Source organism: Cloeon dipterum, chromosome X (assembly GCF_949628265.1).
Source record: "Cloeon dipterum chromosome X, ieCloDipt1.1, whole genome shotgun sequence".
NCBI classification, from domain to species: domain Eukaryota; kingdom Metazoa; phylum Arthropoda; class Insecta; order Ephemeroptera; family Baetidae; genus Cloeon; species Cloeon dipterum.
Window position 1 is genome coordinate 12,799,434 of NC_088790.1, and position 17,734 is coordinate 12,817,167.

Sequence of the window (17,734 nt, forward strand, 5' to 3'; positions counted from 1 at the left end):
GAACCAAAAGAGGTAGTATAAAATCAAAAAACACATTAATAAAGAATTAGAAACGAGAGATTTAAAATTATATTTTAATGATCTTCATAACGATTTATTCTTAAAAAAAGCACAAAAACTAAAAAAATGTTTTATTATCTCATTTCAACAATGATCTGCTCTATTGAAATTTAAGGTAATAATTGTATTGACCGATTTGGTCTAAAATCTAAGCGAATTTGTTGTTCTAATAGAAACACTCACGCTTGTTTCAAGGGTGCTGGCAAGTTGGCAGCCGTCTTTATTACTCTATTGGTGACCGCGGTGCCGCAGCCCTCGGCGGGCGCTGAAGATATTTCGCTGGTCTCCTCCTCCCTTACAGAAGTGGACTTCAGTGAGGGCTCAGGCGACTTTGCGATCTCTGTAGCGGGGCTGCTGCAGCTCTCAGCTTGTGTTTCCACGGATTTGGTGTCGTCGCAGTCGCCCCACAGGCCCAGCGACTTGAGCATAAAGCGATGGAAGAATACGACCAGCAGCAGCATCAAATCGTACAGGGCGTACACCTCCTTGCGCTCCACTCCGATGATCCTGGGCGTCCAGAAGGGCTGGTTGTAGGGGATGGCCTGCTGGTTCCACGGCAGGTACTCAAACTGGCACAGGTACTTGGCAACCACCACTAACTGTATCAGGCAAAGTGTACAACGTGTTTAATGGAATTGTGGGTTCTTTATCTAGTGCCAATTTTAATTGAAAGTATTTTTTTATTTGCCAAATTATCATTTTGTCAAATCGAATTTCGGTAGAAATTGGCCAATGAAAAGTTTATATAGCATATAGGTGAGCTATGTAAATAAACCTCAGCATGGGGTCTTATTGGGAGATTTTCATGTTAATTACTAAAATAATTTATTTTCGTTTAATCACTGCGAAATTTTGTATGCACACTTTCCTCAAGGAGACGCATCAATCGATAGGTAATTTGGACTTTTTCTAGATTTTTTACGAACTTTAAAGGTATTAATATTTGAAAAATGCGACCACTTGAGGTTGTTTTCATGTTCAATATAATTAAAGGTATTCTTTATGTTTTCTAAGTAAAGAAGTAGGAAACTTGTCAACAGAGTGAAATCATCGTGATTGAACGGAACTTTGGATTTTTTAAATCGATTTCAAAGTTTTCCAAAAAATGTTGTGTTGTCGAAAGCAGTGTTAGAAAATTATGACTGGTGGTTCATTTTTAAAACTGCAATCCAAAGGCGTTGAAGTTTTTTTCAAGCTAAATATGGCGCATTTTTATTATTGAATGTTTTTTCTAATTTAAACCACCAGGAGATTTGACTTAAAAATAAAAACTTGTTTAAATTTATTCAAATCACTATGAATATTTATAATTAAAAATGTTCCCCTTTTTGGCCGATTCTGATACATGTTATTGGTGAAAATTCGATTTAAGGTGCGAACTTTCAATCTGATGATCATGAGATGAAGCTTACCTCAGTGTATCCGATGATAGTGACCCAGAAGACCTTTGATGGTCGGGGCACTGAGAGCGAGCCCCAGAGGAAGACCATCAGTGGTAGCGGCAGCGAGAGGATGGACGCCGATTTTACCTGGTGCAAAAACACCATGCCGTAGCACACGAGTTCTGAGTGCGCGAGAACGGCGAACCACAACGCGTGGAAAAGGGCGGTAGTCAGAGAAGTCGGCTCTCCGTCCTTCTGGAAGGCGGTTCCGCGACCGTCGATGTCTGATATGGATATCGGGCTGAAATTTCGCGGAAATTAGGATGGATAACCAGGAAAGATCCAGCTGAGTACAAAATTGTGGCTTATTAAACGCGAAAGGTTAGATTACAGAATATGGTACAAGTTTAAGAAGAGTTGAAATGTTCGAGATCACAGTTATTTACAAGACGTAAAATTTAAAAAGCCCCAAAAAGCACCGACAACAGCTCACTCTCGGTCAACGCTGGAAGATTGAGTGATTGGTTATTTACAAAAGAGCGAATAGATTTGGTTAAAGAGAGATAGTTACCAGACAGCCTGAGTCGATTTGAGAGCGATTTAATGCGAGAAGAGCGAACGACAATCACAGGTTTACTTGATGCGGATTGTCTGCAAAAACCGTGCTGTGCACAAGCGGAAAACACGCCACGCATGTGTGTGATCGATTGTCCAGTAGGGAAACACAGACAGCACGCCACTTTTCGAGTCTCAAGGACACTGCTTTACCTGTCCGCTCTGTCCGAGTCAAGGCCTCGCTCAAGACTGGCTGCCCAAATTTTAATAGTTGGGATCACAATTTTCTCCTCGCTGCTGACACATACAATGGTCAAACTGATTAACAAGTCCCATGCACCAAAAACACAACGAAAACTGAAGCGCCTTCTAGCCACTAAAGCAGCTCGAAATTTACACTACTTTGTTATACTCAAGTGATATCTATCGCCTATTGATTTATTCTGCATTTTGTGCACTCTGACAAGCCTCCAGCGCGGCTCTCACCTGGGATCGGCGCAAACGGCTTCCTGCTGTGCGTTTCCATCGTGGTCCACATTCAAAGTGGCTTCGTCGCTCGCACCCACAATTCTGATCTCCAAACCAGCGCTTCTGCATGCACACCATCACCATTTTCAACCAATAATTGTTAGTACAGTAAAATTTTATCCATATGTTATGGTCATAATGTTTGAAATTGTCAAAAAAGAGCACCAAGATTCTCCCGAGAGCAACTTACCCTTCTACTTTCTCTGGCAGAACTGAAGGAAGGGGTCGCCACATGCCTCGATCAACCCGAGTTCCAATCCTGTAGTCCCCTTTTTCCTGAAAAATTAATTAAAGTTTAGGGAGATTAACTTATTGTTAGAAAAACATCTTGTGAGTAAAAGATGAAACCCTAAAAAAATCTTTGTGCCAGTGCAAAAAACAATCATTGAATTAAGTTAAAGCCAAAAATTTGCCTAGCACTAAACACTTCAGAGAAATGTTTCTGCAAAGTTTGCATGCTTTTCGAGCATTCAGCTCACCCCTACTTGAAATCGTATCAAATATCATTACAAAGAGTTTCTCTGAAAATTGGAACACGCTGTTGAATAATTTTAAACAAAGAAGAACCGAAATCTATTATGAAACTGGCCAAAATAAAGCACTTGTAAATTTGGGGGAAAACGTTTTCACTGTAGAAGGGGCGTAATTGATTATTGCTAACTATGGAGTTTTATTATTAAAAATTATAGTCAAAATCAAATGATTAAAAATTGCATGTGTTTAATAATGAAATTATACTTAAAATATGGCTAAAATAAAGTTTTGCCACACAGCTAATTGAGCTGTAAGATGGTAGCTCTTATTATATAATATGTAATGGAAGCTACATAATAGGCATTGCAGTTTGGTCGTAGCCACTAAATATAATTTAAATCTCACCTTGAGAGAAAGGGTTTCTGCTTCCAGGCACTGTGCCACGTATCTGTAATCTCTGGACAGTTTGTTGAGTCGCTTAGTGGCACTGACGACGCCACTCTGCAGAAGGGCCCAGACAAATTTCATGTAGACGAACAGTTTGCTTGCCCAGCTATCCTCCTCTGCAAAGTTATGATGTAACAATTGGATAAGTGCGGAATTTGAGAAACGTACTGATTTTTGCATCCTCTCCATCTGCAGTGGCACCACCAGAGCCTCCTGGAGGTGGAGGGGGAGGAGACGGAGATGCGGGTTCGTCGTCTTCGTTTAGGGGTGGAATGCGGGTTGATTGGAAGCTGGACCTTGCACTCACACTCGTAGAAGGCTGACCCTGGAGAAAAATGGATATATAATATCAAATTTTTAATTTAGAGAAGCAATTGAGTGTTTCATATAAATTTATTTTTTCCGGAAACAAGGCAATCAATTTAAATTTTCCAACGGTCAACTCCCCAACAATAATTTGCATGCTGATGTAAAATGTCGAGAAATATTTTTGATTAATATCATAGATAGATCAAATTAATGTACTTAAGGAAAAAAACGTTACTAATTCCTGAGTCTGGGACAGAAGTCTGGGCCAAAATTAGTATAGCATCTCGCCTGTCCTAGTGGGTCTGTTCCAATTGTCTTTGATATTGAGCGGGTGAGGAGTAACTTTTTCAATGTTACAAAGTATTTAGCTAAAAACGAGGGAATACCTCTGCAGCAGAGGAGAACAGACAGGCAAAAATTAATTGCATAGCAAGATAAGTTTACCAATTTCCACACTTATATAGAATAAACAGACCGAGAATTTCCTCTTCGTTCCGCACAAAACTAAAAACGCATCTGTATTCTTTTAAATACCATAAAGCAACACAAAATGATTCTTTTTTTTTTTTTAAAAAAAGAGCAATCTTCAAAGAGGTACTAAAGCCAGACTTGTTCTCAATTAAAGAATAATATCAAAGCAAAAAATACAAAATTTATAAGTGAAATTATCAGATAGCTTGAAGATAAAAAATTGATCTCATAATTAATTTAAAAAATTCAGTTTCAAATAACTATCTATTTTATATGATGCAAATAAGTACGCAAATCATAAATAGAAAATAACGAAGAATGCAAACGCCAGTATTTCTCCCTGGCAAAATTTACCAGCTCGGATCTGCCCGAGAGATAAGAGACGGAGCTCTTTTTCCTCCTTCTGGGCATGGGGGTGGGCTCGTCAGCCATGGGAATGGGCGAATCCTGGAGGTTGGCCACCAGTGCTTGGTCGGCGGCAGTCTCGATGTCCGTCTTCAGAGCGGTACTGAGCAACTGCGGACGAAGAGACGAGGTGTGGGATGATGAGGGGAGTTTGCGAATGCGAAAGCGGTTGCAGTGCAGGTAGGGGGATGCGATCAGCACGTACGGGTACACAGGGTACTGCGCTCATTAACCAAGGGTGGCAAGCGGATTGTACATAAGCAAAACAGCATGTATGTGAAGAACAAATAAGGTCATCCAATCAAAATTAAAAAGATCGATAGGTCCAGAGAGACAAATATTTTTGGTGGTGATATTTCGATAGAAAAACAAGCAGTTTTGTGAGGTGGTAGAGGAGGGTAGTGTGAGAAAAGCAGCTAGATTACACTTTTGTACAGAAGAAGTTTGACAGGAATTTAGAAAAGTTCAGAGAGTTTGAAATTTTGTATTTACAGGCGAATGATCCATTCCCAGAGTTGCTGTGTTGTTGAGAATTTTGTTACATGTTTTAAAAGAGGAAATCAGATTTTTGAATAATTTTCCCATGAAATTTTGGGAGCCAGCCAACACCTTAAGCGAGAAAATCATTTGTATAAACACTGCACCAGACGCAATTGTTAATTACAAACAACACAAACAAAAAGGCTGCATTAGTCTCTGCTCTAAAATATGCCAATTTTTATACAGGTTTGAATTCTGGCTGCGGATTATGAGATGGATGGAAAGAATACCTTGCTGACAGTGACTTTGTTTTCATCTTCCTCGTCGTCAACGTCCTCGACCGTCGCCCGAGCTGGGTCCAGGCTCAAATCCAGAAGGTCGTCATCAAAGTCCTCAAACATGTAGTAGTCACCAGAGCGGATCGCTAAAAATGAAGATATATTAATAACTGGTAAAAATTTAGAAGGAAGCAAATTAGGCAGCTTACAAGAAGATTAGATAGATTGTGTATAGACAGTTTAAATATGTATACATCGTGTCCTTTAAAGAAGAAAATGTATGTATATGGGAAGAGAAGAACATTAATAATATACAAACATTCAGGATAAAAACCCTTTCAATTGTTTGTTTCATACAGATTTTCTCGTCTAATAAGCACATCAATGATTTCAGCACCACCATACATAATGTTTACCTGAGTCCAAAGACGTTGTATTATTTAAACTAATTGATGATATTCATAGTCTGTGTATAAAGTGAAAGATTATTTCATCAAGTAAAACAAATTATGCCAACAAAATAGATATAATACATAGTGTTAACATTTATTGATGTCAAAAAGCGTTATTAAAAATAAAATTCTTTTATGGACTGTGAAGTAATGACATTGTTGACTGCATCGATGTTAATTTCGGAGATAATGAGATGAAAATAATTTTGTAAAAAAGTATAGTTTCTTTTTTTACTTCAATATGCTTCTGAGAATATATCATGATCAAAGATTAGCACATTTCTTAAGAATGATAGACACAGCCATCCATGTTTCACGGACCTTTAACTACATTAGCCATTTTTAGGGATTAAGTTAATGCAGGCTAAACTAAAACACTGCAGATATTACATAAAATATGAATATAACAGCTCCCTACTGTTACTTTTTTAGTTTCTATAAGCTTTTATTGGTCAGTAGTGGTAGCAGTTTTTGTTAGAGAAAAAAAGTTCACACCTTTCACTTTTTTTGATTGACGTCTTTGCAATACCCCTGGCTTGAAAACATCTGGTAGGAAAAATAAAGAAGTAATATAAACATTGAACAATTCACAAATGAGCAGAACTGAAAATATAAATGAAACCCTAAAAAATTAATTCTAATATTAACATTAATATCATAAGCACATATGTCGCTATTCTATTAAAGATTTGAAAATGTTATATACATAAAATGCCTGAAAATAATACTATTGGATGCAAATATATTACGATCAATAAGTAGTATAGCAAATTATGATGGAATATTCAAAAAGCACAATCTAGGATCATTTACAATGCGAATATTTATGTACATATAAACTATAAGATATTTTTAAGTTTTCAGTGAATTACAAATAACATCAGGAAAATAAACCGAAATTTAACTATATAATTAAATAGTGTAAAGTTGTAGTGCAAGACATCAACTTTTTACATTGCGCTCACTCTCTCAGATTAAAGAGGTACATTACAAGTGTGGTGCGACTGCGAGGGCGACACGGGCGTTGAGAGTCTGCGTTCTTGCGGCTGCCAGGGCGGCACGCGGGGAATGGGTGGCGGGATGAGCGCCCTGCGACGCCTGGCCATGCTCCGGCGGTTGAATGGGTGGCTGAGGCTGCGTCGGTGGCCCTTAATGCGCGGATAGATGGCCTCCTCGTAAGGCGGTGGCGAGAACACGGGGAACGACTCTTCCTCGTCCGATGCAATGTGCCGGTGCGAGTCCGAGTGCGGTGGAGAGCCGATCGAGATGCGGCCAGGATCCATGTAGCCGTCCAGCGAGATTGTGTACGCGCCCGAGGTGGGCGTCGGTGCATTCACGTTCGCCGACAGCAACTGCGACAGCCGCTGCGGCGTCAGGGACGCTTGGTAGCAGTCGTCGTCGTCGACAGGCGTGTGGTAGCCCTGAGGCGTGTGCGGCGAGGAGAGGCCTGAGTGCGACTCCATCACCTCTAACGGAGCCACTGGCTCAGCTTCAAACTCTGCCGGTTGCACGTCTGATTGTGAGCCACAAATACACGCGTGTGGCAGCAATTAATTGCAACAAATTCAGTCGGTCGATGCATTAGACAGGAACCATTTTTAATTGTATAAACCAAAATCGCTTCAAAACTAAAAATAAACAATTAAGGAGACCCTACCTCTTTGATGTGACTGTGGCTCCCTGTAGTTTTCGCCCTGCATCTTGCGCTGGTTCTCCTTGATTCTCTCCATTTTGGTCCTGATCTTGTCCAGCACTCGTTGCTCCTCTTCCTTCTGAGCAGCTACTCTCTTTTTCCTCAGTTGCTCGATCAACTCCGCTCCTCTGAAAATATCAAATTGTATTATATAATCCATCAACATACTACTATTTCTTGCCTGGAGGCGAGGATGGTCTGTGCCTTGGCCTCATCGACGATTCTGGCAAAGTAGTAGCTTGAGAAAAGCCTCCTTTGCAACAGCAAAAAGCAAAAACAGACGCCGTCCCACACAAGGCCAGTTTGGTCTGCCGACACGGTGCACTCGCCAGTGTCCCTCACGTTTGCCCTTGACGTCTCGCTGCCGAATTTGCTTAGGCACGTTATGCTTAATAACTGTACAAACCAGCAGGCGTGAGTTTGCAATTCCTGTGAAAAAGATCAATGTGATTCTCTGCATAGCAATTAGAAATGTATATTTCGATTGTTAAAATATTAAATTAATGTGAGGTGAAAATTTGCATGTGTCATTGTCACGTTTTTGTGGAAGGAAAATTTGTTCCAAAATTGTCAGCAAAAATCAAAAGAAAAAAAATTTATACCTGAACGAATAGGCAGCCAAGCATTTGAGTCACTGCTTTGAGGCCAATCACAGCCACATTATAGCTGAGCAGGATATTCCAAAAGTAGAGTATCCTTCTGACAGGGAAGAGGTAGATGTCGTTGCCAAAGTGCAGAAAGATGAAGGCACCCAGTAAGTAGCCCAGGGAGAAGATGTTGTTTCGGTTCACGCCAGTGACGAGGACGATTATCAAGGTGAACCAGTAGGAGTGTCGAAGGACGCCCCTCTTCATATTGTCCAACAAAGACCTGAATTCAGGTGAATTAATCGATTCCAATCTCTGTCAATGATATTTACTTGGTGTAGGTGATGAAGTCAGGGACAGGATTGTCCTCCAAGTCGTCGAGCTGGTCAAAAACTTCGGCGTTGCTGCCTCCGATAAAAGTGGAAGAGTCAGACGATCTTTCCACCCTGAACACAATCTGCTGCCGACATATTAGCATCAAAACCACAAAGTCACCTGTATATAAAATCAAATTTCAAAGAGTGCTAAAAATGCAGGTTTGTAAACTTGCATATCAGTTTCTGGCACTCTGGAGGGTGGACGTAATCGGACATGAAGAGCCAAATCTGCAGACGTCTCAGGGTTTCACTGTTGTCCCAAGGCCAATCTGCACATAATGGATAGCACATTATTACGAGGAAAAGCAGGAAAAGAAATAACATAATTTTAGATTAGGCACTTAAACAAATTTTTTATAGTATGTATTAAAAACTTTTTACAAAACAAAATAAACATTTTGATTGTTTGTCACGAAAAATTATAAGTAAGAACATGTGCACGTGCTAGATAAATTAAACTTGACCCTTTCAAACCATAGTTTTGACGCTCATAAAATGAAAAAAAAATCGTATATTAGGCAGTTTTCATTGAAATTTACGAATTGTGAAAGTTTCATAGCTTCTGTTTAACTGAGTATATTTTTTTCATTGAAATGATTTTAAAAATTATGAAATACTTTGACTGATTAAATCAAATAATGAACTTTTGTTTCTACTCACCAATGCATAACCCAGGTGGCAGGCCAACGCAGAGAAGATACTGCAGCGGAGTGAGCACACACACAAAGAGAATGAACCACTTCCACACGAGACTCAGTTTAGTCCTCTGTCTCTTGAACAGGAATGCCAGCCATACAGAGTAGACGATGGAGTACATGTCGAGTCGCGTGCCAATCAGGATGACGATCATGATCAGCGACACCTCGACGCCAAACTTGTAGAAGCCGTAATTGAGGAGGTACTTAGCGCACGGCAGCAGTCCATCATCCGCGTTTGCTCGAGACACGCCACCAAAAAGGACGGGAATGGGTGTGAACGTAGTCGATGAGGTATCCCTGGACGTGGGCGATGACGGCGGGTCAGAGCTCATTGTTGACCGCCGCTGGTACTGCTGCCGAGTTCGCACCACGGCCTGGAACGTGAACACCAGCACCAGACCTGCAATCAGTCATGAATAAATATTACATATTTTTGTATTATTATTTTCAATTTATTACCAATGTAGCCTTTAAGCAGTTCTGGCAGGCTGGACGACTTTTTCAATCCGAGCCACTCAGCATCGTTCATGTGGAAGCTTTCATTGGCAGAGCTAGAGTTCCAAAGAGGCAGGTTCTGCAAAAATTAAAAAATACGGTTTTATCTTCAATTTATGATGGGATTAATCTCTGCATTATGTGGTATAAAAGTAATATATCTGGAAACTTTTTGTGTTGGGGTAAAAATCCTGACAGTTAGTCCAGATTTTTCCAAAATTTCTTAGTCCTAAAATGGATTCAATTTGATTAATCTAATCTTATTCATCTTAAATATTGTTGCTACTCCTCTAGCTTTCATCATGAATTTTACTCAAGCATTGATCATTTTATAATATCACTCACTGTGCAGTTGACGTCCCAGTATGAGTGGTTGATGTATTTGATCTGGTAAGTCATCTGAGTCAAAATAAGCAGGCAGACCAAGCCAGAACAGACGTGCAGCAACGCCCTCTGCAAACTGGTGCCCAGAGGCATTGCAGCGACAATCAGGACAACAAGAATCGCGTGCGCCCCACACACCTGAATAAAAAACCTGGTTGAAGGGAATTTAAATATATCACAAAACCAATTTACATCGTTGACAGCCATGAGCATCACAGAGATAAGGGTGATTTTCACCATGTGCAGCTCGAGCAGACGCCACAGCAGTTCTTGCAGCTCGTAAGCAAGGTTTTTGGTCTGGTTCGCCAGTTTGGCCAGTTGTGCCGTGGACATTTCTACAAATTTTTCATAATAAATGATCAAATTTTTTTTTCAAACTCACTTCTGATGGCCTCATATGACAAGTCTTTTGGAGTGATTGGCTCCTCCAGAGGTAGCTTTTTGGGTTTGGTCAGTGGCCCTGTCGGCTGAACAGGAGTAGTCAAGGAATTGAGTCCGCTCTCTGGATCATTGTCGGTTAGAACCCTGACCGAGAGAAAAGTTAAGAACGATTGCGGAGTTTTATGAGCTTTTAAGACCTGTATCGAATGTCTGATATTGCTAGGAAGTCTTTATGGAAGTAGTGCAGCTGAATTACGGTGATGATGACAAAGAAGGTCGGTGTCAGCAGCCGGACAAAGAGTGAGCCCGTGTCATAGATTTCTAGGCCTATATCATGTTGCCTGAAAATTTAGCAAGTCAATGGAGTGTGAAAATTGCTACCAACTCAAAACTCACAGCTCATCAGGGATGCCGGTGTAGTTGTACCAGTAAGCGGGAAAATTGTCGAATTGATAAGTGTAGATCATGACGAGGACTAGCATTGAGTAGACTATCACAGTCAGCCAGAAGCCGTACATCATGGACCGCCAAATCCGATATGATAACTGAATTTGGAAAAAATTTTTATAGAAAGAGACAGGTAACAAAAAAATTGTCTCGTTAATTTTATCTATCAAAATATTTAAAAACTAAATCTACGACCCTGAATAGAACCATCCCTTACTTGGAATGTGAGTACAAAGATGAGAAAGAGAGCCATGTAGACGATTCGGTAGAGGACCACCTGTCCAGAGCCAAGCCCAATCACAAACAGCATGATGGCGACCACCCAGATCCAGAACTTGGTGAGAAAGCCCTGCACCCAGGAACCGACCCGGTTCATCATTTGAGACTTGCCGCCCGCCTGTTGTGACTCTGCTGGTTCGGCCAACTCTGCACGCACGGGATGACGATTAGATCAAAATTATTCCTACAGAATGCAACCGTTCATGCACATTTGGCAGGCTCGCGAGCATTATAGTGCAGATTATTTTTTTGAGATAATGTACAATTGCACGGCACAGGTTGTGCATGCCGGACTTGGCACAAAAATGGCTATAAAATAAACATGCTGGATTCATGCTGCACTATACAGAACTCGTTACGAGACCAACCATTGCTCTGCAGACCTGATGTCAGCCCGCTGGCAGTAGTGGTCACCGTGATGTTGAACGGCTCTGCTACGCCCCCGACGAGAGCCGACGAGTGCTTTGCCTCGTATCGTTCCTGCATGTACTGCCGCAAAGTCACCCAAAACATGAGTGTGAACAGACTCTGGAAAATTGCAAATAAAAAAATTAATTTTGAATATTCAAAATTGAATTTTTGTAAAAAAATGTGCTTGCTGGTAAATTAAATAGTTTTGTTTGTTACTTTGTTGAAAAAATAAGTATCGTCAAGATAAGATAAAAATATTCTTTTGGCATGATCAAAGTCATGGGAATTATTTCTTCCGCACAAAATACATTTTTTCGAAATTTATATTTTAAATGTTAATTGTGATGATCCTGCAAAGTTTATCGTCCAACTGAATAAGTGCTATCCTATACAAACTCACTTTTACAACTAGGGGCTTGACAGGCAAAGTGTCTGGCTTGATGAGACCGATTTGTCTCAGGTTGACCCAATCGACTGCCTCAGGCAACTCCTCGTTAGTCAGGTCCAGACTGTAAATGTACTGGGCAATAAGTAAAAGTTGTGCGTAAACTGCCAGGGCTGGGGAGCAGCGCAACATGGCTCGTCTTTGGTTTGGAGTGATCCACAGCAGGCTGGCCCACAGTAGAAGGACAAAAGTCAGCCAGCTGTGGTAAGCTATGCTCCAGGCCTGAATTAAGATAAAAAAAAATGCAACAAAGTTAGTGAAGTTTCTCAAATTTTAGAGGTTTTTGATACATTCGTACCATCATAATAATATTGGTGGCGATGTAGGAGGAACGAATTATCATGTTCAACAAGCTAAGGACGGCATCTAAAAGTATTTCAAAGACACTGGTTTCTTCTTGCTCCTCTAAGGCATCTTCGACTGTGAAAAGGGTAAATATGCATAATTTAAGTCAGCGAATGTTTGGATTGTGCGACAGGAAACTAACAGTGAATTTTCTACAGCGACGTGGAGTTAATTAAAAGCTTATGCTGGGCATGCTGTTATTAATTTTATTACAAAAATTCCCTTCAAAGCTCCCAAACACATGATATTTCCTCTTGCTCTAAACACAGATATTGGTTAAGAAAGCCGTCAGCGTTTGCGTCTATTTTAGATAAACCAACACACAAAAATAGTATAGATTCTTACAACGTTCTCCCTGACCGAGAAGTTGGCTTTCATTATTTTTGATAGGTTTCAACGCGATATCATCGGGACACCAAATTCTGCTACCTGTCGAGTCCTGCAGGTTGACGGCGCTGCCCTCTTGGCTGGTGCCGTTAGCCGCATTTGGGCCTTCCGAAGACACGGCCTCGTAGTTTGATGGTGTCTGGCCCTTCATGAGCTGCAATCGGGAAAACTGGAGTTTGAAATCCAGCAGGCAGGCACAATATTTGCTAATAAATATGAATTGGGAAAGAAACCTCAACAGTTAGGGAAGTGTAAAAGGGGTGCATAAATTATGGGAGTTGAGTGCAAATTCTGTTACATACAGGCGTTTCATCAGTGATTGGATCTTCCATGCAATTATTTAGAGAAGCAGGTGGCATACTAATAACCTAAAACAGCAGAAAGGTGTGAAGCAAATGAATATAATAGCAAGCGAAATCAGAAAAAAGTTTCAAGTGTGTTTTAATCCAAATAGAAAATCAAGACTTTGGTCAGAATTTATTGCTATTTCAATTTACTGTTTTGCATTTTTAATTTAAAGAATTGATTTTCAAAGTGGACTATCAGACAGAAATAAATAATAACTCCTATATAGATCTAATTAGCAAAGTATACTCTGCGCTGGTTGGCCAGGGCGTTGGGTCCCTTCCACCTGAGGGTTCTCCTGCGAGAGGTTTGCCTTTTGTGGTTCAGCGAGTTGCTGCCCTGGCGCCGCAGAAGCGAGTTTTGCTTGCTGCTGCCCAGTGACAGCGGCCCGTTGGACATTTCCTTACGCAAGCCAACCTCCACCTCCTTATTTTCCATTGTTAGCGTGTGAGTGTTAAGAAAGAGTTACTTTTCATCAGTTGAGCTCAGAGTTTAAGGAATCGCAAATAGAAGAAATTACACAACTTACGGCTGGGTCCAGGATCATTTTCGACTCGTAGATGAGGATATAGTAGAGCCAAATCAGCACCAGTGGATTCACGAAGGTGGCCCACTCGGAATCTATAATGTGTACATGTCTCGGCTCTTCACATGACGATGACGTCCACGGAGTCAAGCCAAGCAGTCTGGGAGCCATAAAACAAAAATAGTATCAAAAACCTAGAAGTAATCACATTTTGTGATATTCGTGGAAAAAAATAAAATAATGGCCGTGTCATTGTGGGTTTACCAAAATTTGCAATCGCATTCTGGCTTAATTTTATTTTTGTACCTTGCGGTGAGGTTTGAGGGCCCGAGTCCGTCGATCTGCTGGAACCACTCCACCTGATAGGTGAAGAGGGTGAGGACGTGCAGCACCACCAAGAAGACGCAACCCCTCATCATGAAGGCGAATCCTCGTTGGAGAGGACTGCGACAGGCCCATGCAGTGGCACCGCCGAGAAAGCAAACAAAGTAGACAGCGCCTGGTAGAGATGGACGCATGCTGCCCGCCACGCATAATGATCCCAAAGCAACGAATTTACCTAAATATCGAAAATTTGAATAAAATTAATAATTATTTACATAGACAATTTTTCAATTTACAAACGCCACCAAAAGGAATTTAAAACATAGTTTTTTGCTACATAAGTTAATAAAGCGAGAGAGAATTTCATAAATGTTGGTTGCCTTTTGGCCTAATTAAGGCAACCAATGACCAATAATGTGGGGCAATTTGAAAACTTTCCCACAACAGTTTTATCGTTAGCCAATTATGTTAATTTATTGAAAAATATTCGAAATGTGAATGTGTTTATGAGACCTTAGGGCCAAAACAGCTGCTGATCAACGCTAAACAATTTTCCCTTAAATTTTTCACTTATAGCAGCCATAATTCCATTTGAAAACCTCATAAAGATAATTTACTTTTTTTAAGTTCAGGTCCAGTTCAGACTTATCGCATTGAGAAAAAACAGCGACCCGATTAAATTTGTCACTATGCATTTCTCTTAATCAACTGTTTTTTTTTATCGACTTGCTATTTAATCTATAATGACACATCTTAAAACATTGATAGTAGTGATAATGACAATAGAGGGAACGTCAAGAAAAAATTTAGGTGTAAGCAATAATAATAATTGCAATTGTTAAAAAAGACGTTGAAGATAAATATTTTTTTCTTTTGATAAGGACGACAAAGCTTTGCTAAGCCAGTTCCTAATCGGATTTAATTTAACATATACATTGCGTATGTCTGTCATTTTGCATAATCTTAAGTGAAACTTTTAACCTCATTATTCAATCGAATATTAGGTTTATCCGATTGATTTAACACACTAAAGAAGATTAAACATGCGAGAGAATGTCTTGACTACAGAGGGAATTCCTGGCATTTGATGCTCTAAAAATCATTGAAAGTCACAACTCAAGGGTAAAATGATTTCGGGGCAGGGAAAATAAAAGGGGTATATGATAAATGGTTTTAAAAATTGGCTAATCATATTTTTGGGACTTCTCAAAATTGTTGAATTTCTTGAATTCATGTACAGACAAGCTTAAAAGCTTTTATGTCTCTATAAATATACTGACAGATTTGTTAAAAGTCCGCGAAATATTTTTTTTTTAATTCAACTACTCTAACAATAAGTAGCAGTAAATTATTGAATTAATCACAACAATCGGTTAATTCGTGTCTCACCCAAGGAGGTAAGGATGTGGACGAGATTCTTGCTCGACTGCTGCTCTTCGTTGAGGACTGGCGGTGGATCTGGCTGCTTGCACATGCCTTTGCAGACGGCGAGCACGACGATGGACACGACTAGGGCGACCAGGTCGGGCCCAATGAGACGGGCCGCGTCTGGAAAGGAGATGTCGTCGAAGCGGACAAGGCCGAGGGCACGGAGCAACACCTCGAGCCACTCGCAGTTGGTGAGGAAGTGCGCGTAGGGCGGCATCGCCAGCAGCAGCACTTGGAAGGCAACTTGCGCGATCACATTCAGCAGACTTAACCCAATCACTGCCTTCAGGTAGCGGCCGGTGTGACCTGGGTCAAGGACAGACGCACAAGGTTTTGACAATCGTATGTGGAAGAAATTTTTATATTTCTTTCAGGGGCAAATCCTGCTGGGCGAGTTTCATATTACAGACTTCTTACCTTTCATGGTGGCATGTGTGGGAACGGGGAAGAGCGGAAGGCAAAGTAGCAGCAGCAGGTACACCAGGGACAGGCCATTCTGTCTCACCGACACAACTGCAACACGAAATTCTAGCATAAATTGATGTTGAAAGAACTATTTGCAAAGTAAAACAAAGCAGGACGAATGATTAAATACATATAACTCTATACATTTGGCTTGACCAAAAAATGAAGAAATACTTGAAACAAAAATTTCTATTGCTATCCAATATTATGATAAAATTTTGAAAATTTTTGGTTAAGAGCGTTTATATGAGTTGGTAAGCTTCCCAATAATTATTAACAAGATTTGTCAAATGAAAATCTCATAAATAAAGATGTTTCATCTCATTCGTTTTTACACCCACCAAACGTTAGAATTAACTTTCTTTTGTGTTCAGTTGTTTTGATTGTGTAAAATAATTTTTGAGCAGTGATTTCTGCAATGCAAAAAGGGACCGACAATACCCGACCCAAAAGAAAGCAATTCATCAAAATAACTATAATATAATTGAGTTCAAATAGTCCTGAAATGAATATCTAAAATATTACGATTTCAAAATAATTGAACTGTCACAGCACTCAAGTTTCTACCCGCATCATTAAAAATTTCAAAATTTAACCAACCCGTTGACTCGCATTGTTAAGGCATTCTCAGGAGTTTCAAAGCAATGAGAGATATTTGAGATGTTCGAGGATCCAATACTAGTTAGTGGCTGCCCAATGTCAGAGATGGCAAAAAGTAGTCAGTTTCTTGACTCGAAAATGCTCAAATAACTCAATCGGATAGGAGGCACACCAGCACCGACTCGCCACTTGCTGATTTTCGCACCTTACCAGCGGCTTTAAGGACAAATGTCTGGCGTTGCAATGAAAGACCTCGGTGTGGGGAGACGAAAAGATGGCCCCGATTGGGCCCAAGCTCCTCTGCGGGCCCCATATTTTCCACTCAGCGGTGTTATTTGTACCCCGTGATAGAGCTCATAGCCCACGGGTTGTGCTGAGAAGAGGTAAAAACATTTTTTGAAACAAAAACTAATTTTTTTTCTTGTGACAACAGCGAGGAAAAGGGCGGCAAGAAATTGTTCCCAATGCAGATCTAGTAGAGTGGGCGAGTACAGAAAAAGTAGAGCTCTTTTTTTCAACGTAAATGAAAAATGGCTTGTAAGTGCGACTGGATTTGAGCCAAAATGTGCCGCAACACGAGAGGGACTGGCTGATGAAAAAGCGCGTTGGCGAACACAGTCTGAGCTAAATGCAAATCAAGAAAAAAGAAATTAGCTCCTCCACAGCAGCATCAAGCACACCATTCCATTCGATCGTTCGCGGATTATCTTTTACTGACCGAAATAGAATTTCGAGTAACCAACACTTGAGCACAAGAGCAAGTCTGATGATTTTATTTTCATGATATTAAATAAAGGCAATTTCGATTGGTCATTGAAAATTAGTGCTGATAGTCCATTGTAGAAAAAATATTTTTAATGGTAAATTACCTTTGATTCAGTGGGGAATCTTCGGATTTAAGAAACTATTAGAATTAAATTCATGTTTTGTGACTTCACAGATGAAATATTTGAAGTAAGTAGGTTATTAGCAATTTAAGGGCATGGATTTCGAAAGAAATACTTTCATACGCTTGGAAAAAATTCTAACAGTCAGGGGGCCGTTTGAATTTTCGGAAACGGTTGCCACGTTAGCAGAAAAGCGCTTGACAAAGAGCGGCCAGTTTATAGAAGAGTGTTAGTATGTTATATAGTTTAAAGATAAGGACGAACACCATTCTTTTGGCCTGCATTTTGGTCCTTGTTTGGATAAAAAAACATTAAAAACAAAAATCTAACAAGTACTCAACTAATCACTGTGCCAATAATTGACGCATCTATGAAAAGACAGAGCATCC

The 17,734-nt window shown here is 40.2% G+C and overlaps 1 protein-coding gene across 13 annotated transcripts in view; it reads right to left on the bottom strand.

Annotated features, from left to right (window-relative positions):
* The window catches only part of LOC135946966 (piezo-type mechanosensitive ion channel component 2-like), a 33,384-nt gene that overhangs the window by 4,210 nt on the left and 11,440 nt on the right, over positions 1 to 17,734 (bottom strand). Inside the window, exons 3-34 of one of the 13 annotated variants that reach the window (XM_065495483.1) lie at positions 15,811 to 15,906; positions 15,355 to 15,699; positions 13,948 to 14,200; positions 13,645 to 13,801; positions 13,073 to 13,138; positions 12,813 to 12,924; positions 12,337 to 12,458; positions 11,994 to 12,260; positions 11,551 to 11,710; positions 11,121 to 11,329; positions 10,853 to 11,001; positions 10,654 to 10,797; positions 10,458 to 10,600; positions 10,268 to 10,410; positions 10,037 to 10,213; positions 9,656 to 9,770; positions 9,159 to 9,596; positions 8,672 to 8,767; positions 8,454 to 8,616; positions 8,137 to 8,404; positions 7,716 to 7,963; positions 7,499 to 7,662; positions 6,337 to 6,387; positions 5,402 to 5,535; positions 4,581 to 4,850; positions 3,615 to 3,771; positions 3,405 to 3,562; positions 2,716 to 2,801; positions 2,484 to 2,588; positions 2,211 to 2,294; positions 1,473 to 1,743; positions 244 to 659 (exon numbers count right to left, since the gene is read on the bottom strand). In XM_065495483.1, the coding sequence (XP_065351555.1) occupies positions 244 to 659; positions 1,473 to 1,743; positions 2,211 to 2,294; positions 2,484 to 2,588; positions 2,716 to 2,801; positions 3,405 to 3,562; positions 3,615 to 3,771; positions 4,581 to 4,850; positions 5,402 to 5,535; positions 6,337 to 6,387; positions 7,499 to 7,662; positions 7,716 to 7,963; positions 8,137 to 8,404; positions 8,454 to 8,616; positions 8,672 to 8,767; positions 9,159 to 9,596; positions 9,656 to 9,770; positions 10,037 to 10,213; positions 10,268 to 10,410; positions 10,458 to 10,600; positions 10,654 to 10,797; positions 10,853 to 11,001; positions 11,121 to 11,329; positions 11,551 to 11,710; positions 11,994 to 12,260; positions 12,337 to 12,458; positions 12,813 to 12,924; positions 13,073 to 13,138; positions 13,645 to 13,801; positions 13,948 to 14,200; positions 15,355 to 15,699; positions 15,811 to 15,906 (5,767 nt within the window). Of the gene's footprint in view, positions 1 to 243; positions 660 to 1,472; positions 1,744 to 2,210; positions 2,295 to 2,483; positions 2,589 to 2,715; positions 2,802 to 3,404; positions 3,563 to 3,614; positions 3,772 to 4,580; positions 4,851 to 5,401; positions 5,536 to 6,336; positions 6,388 to 7,498; positions 7,663 to 7,715; positions 7,964 to 8,136; positions 8,405 to 8,453; positions 8,617 to 8,671; positions 8,768 to 9,158; positions 9,597 to 9,655; positions 9,771 to 10,036; positions 10,214 to 10,267; positions 10,411 to 10,457; positions 10,601 to 10,653; positions 10,798 to 10,852; positions 11,002 to 11,120; positions 11,330 to 11,550; positions 11,711 to 11,993; positions 12,261 to 12,336; positions 12,459 to 12,728; positions 12,925 to 13,072; positions 13,139 to 13,364; positions 13,542 to 13,644; positions 13,802 to 13,947; positions 14,201 to 15,354; positions 15,700 to 15,810; positions 15,907 to 17,734 lie in introns of all 13 variants that reach the window. The other 12 variants (XM_065495480.1, XM_065495477.1, XM_065495474.1 and 9 more) reach the window with 12 other exon arrangements.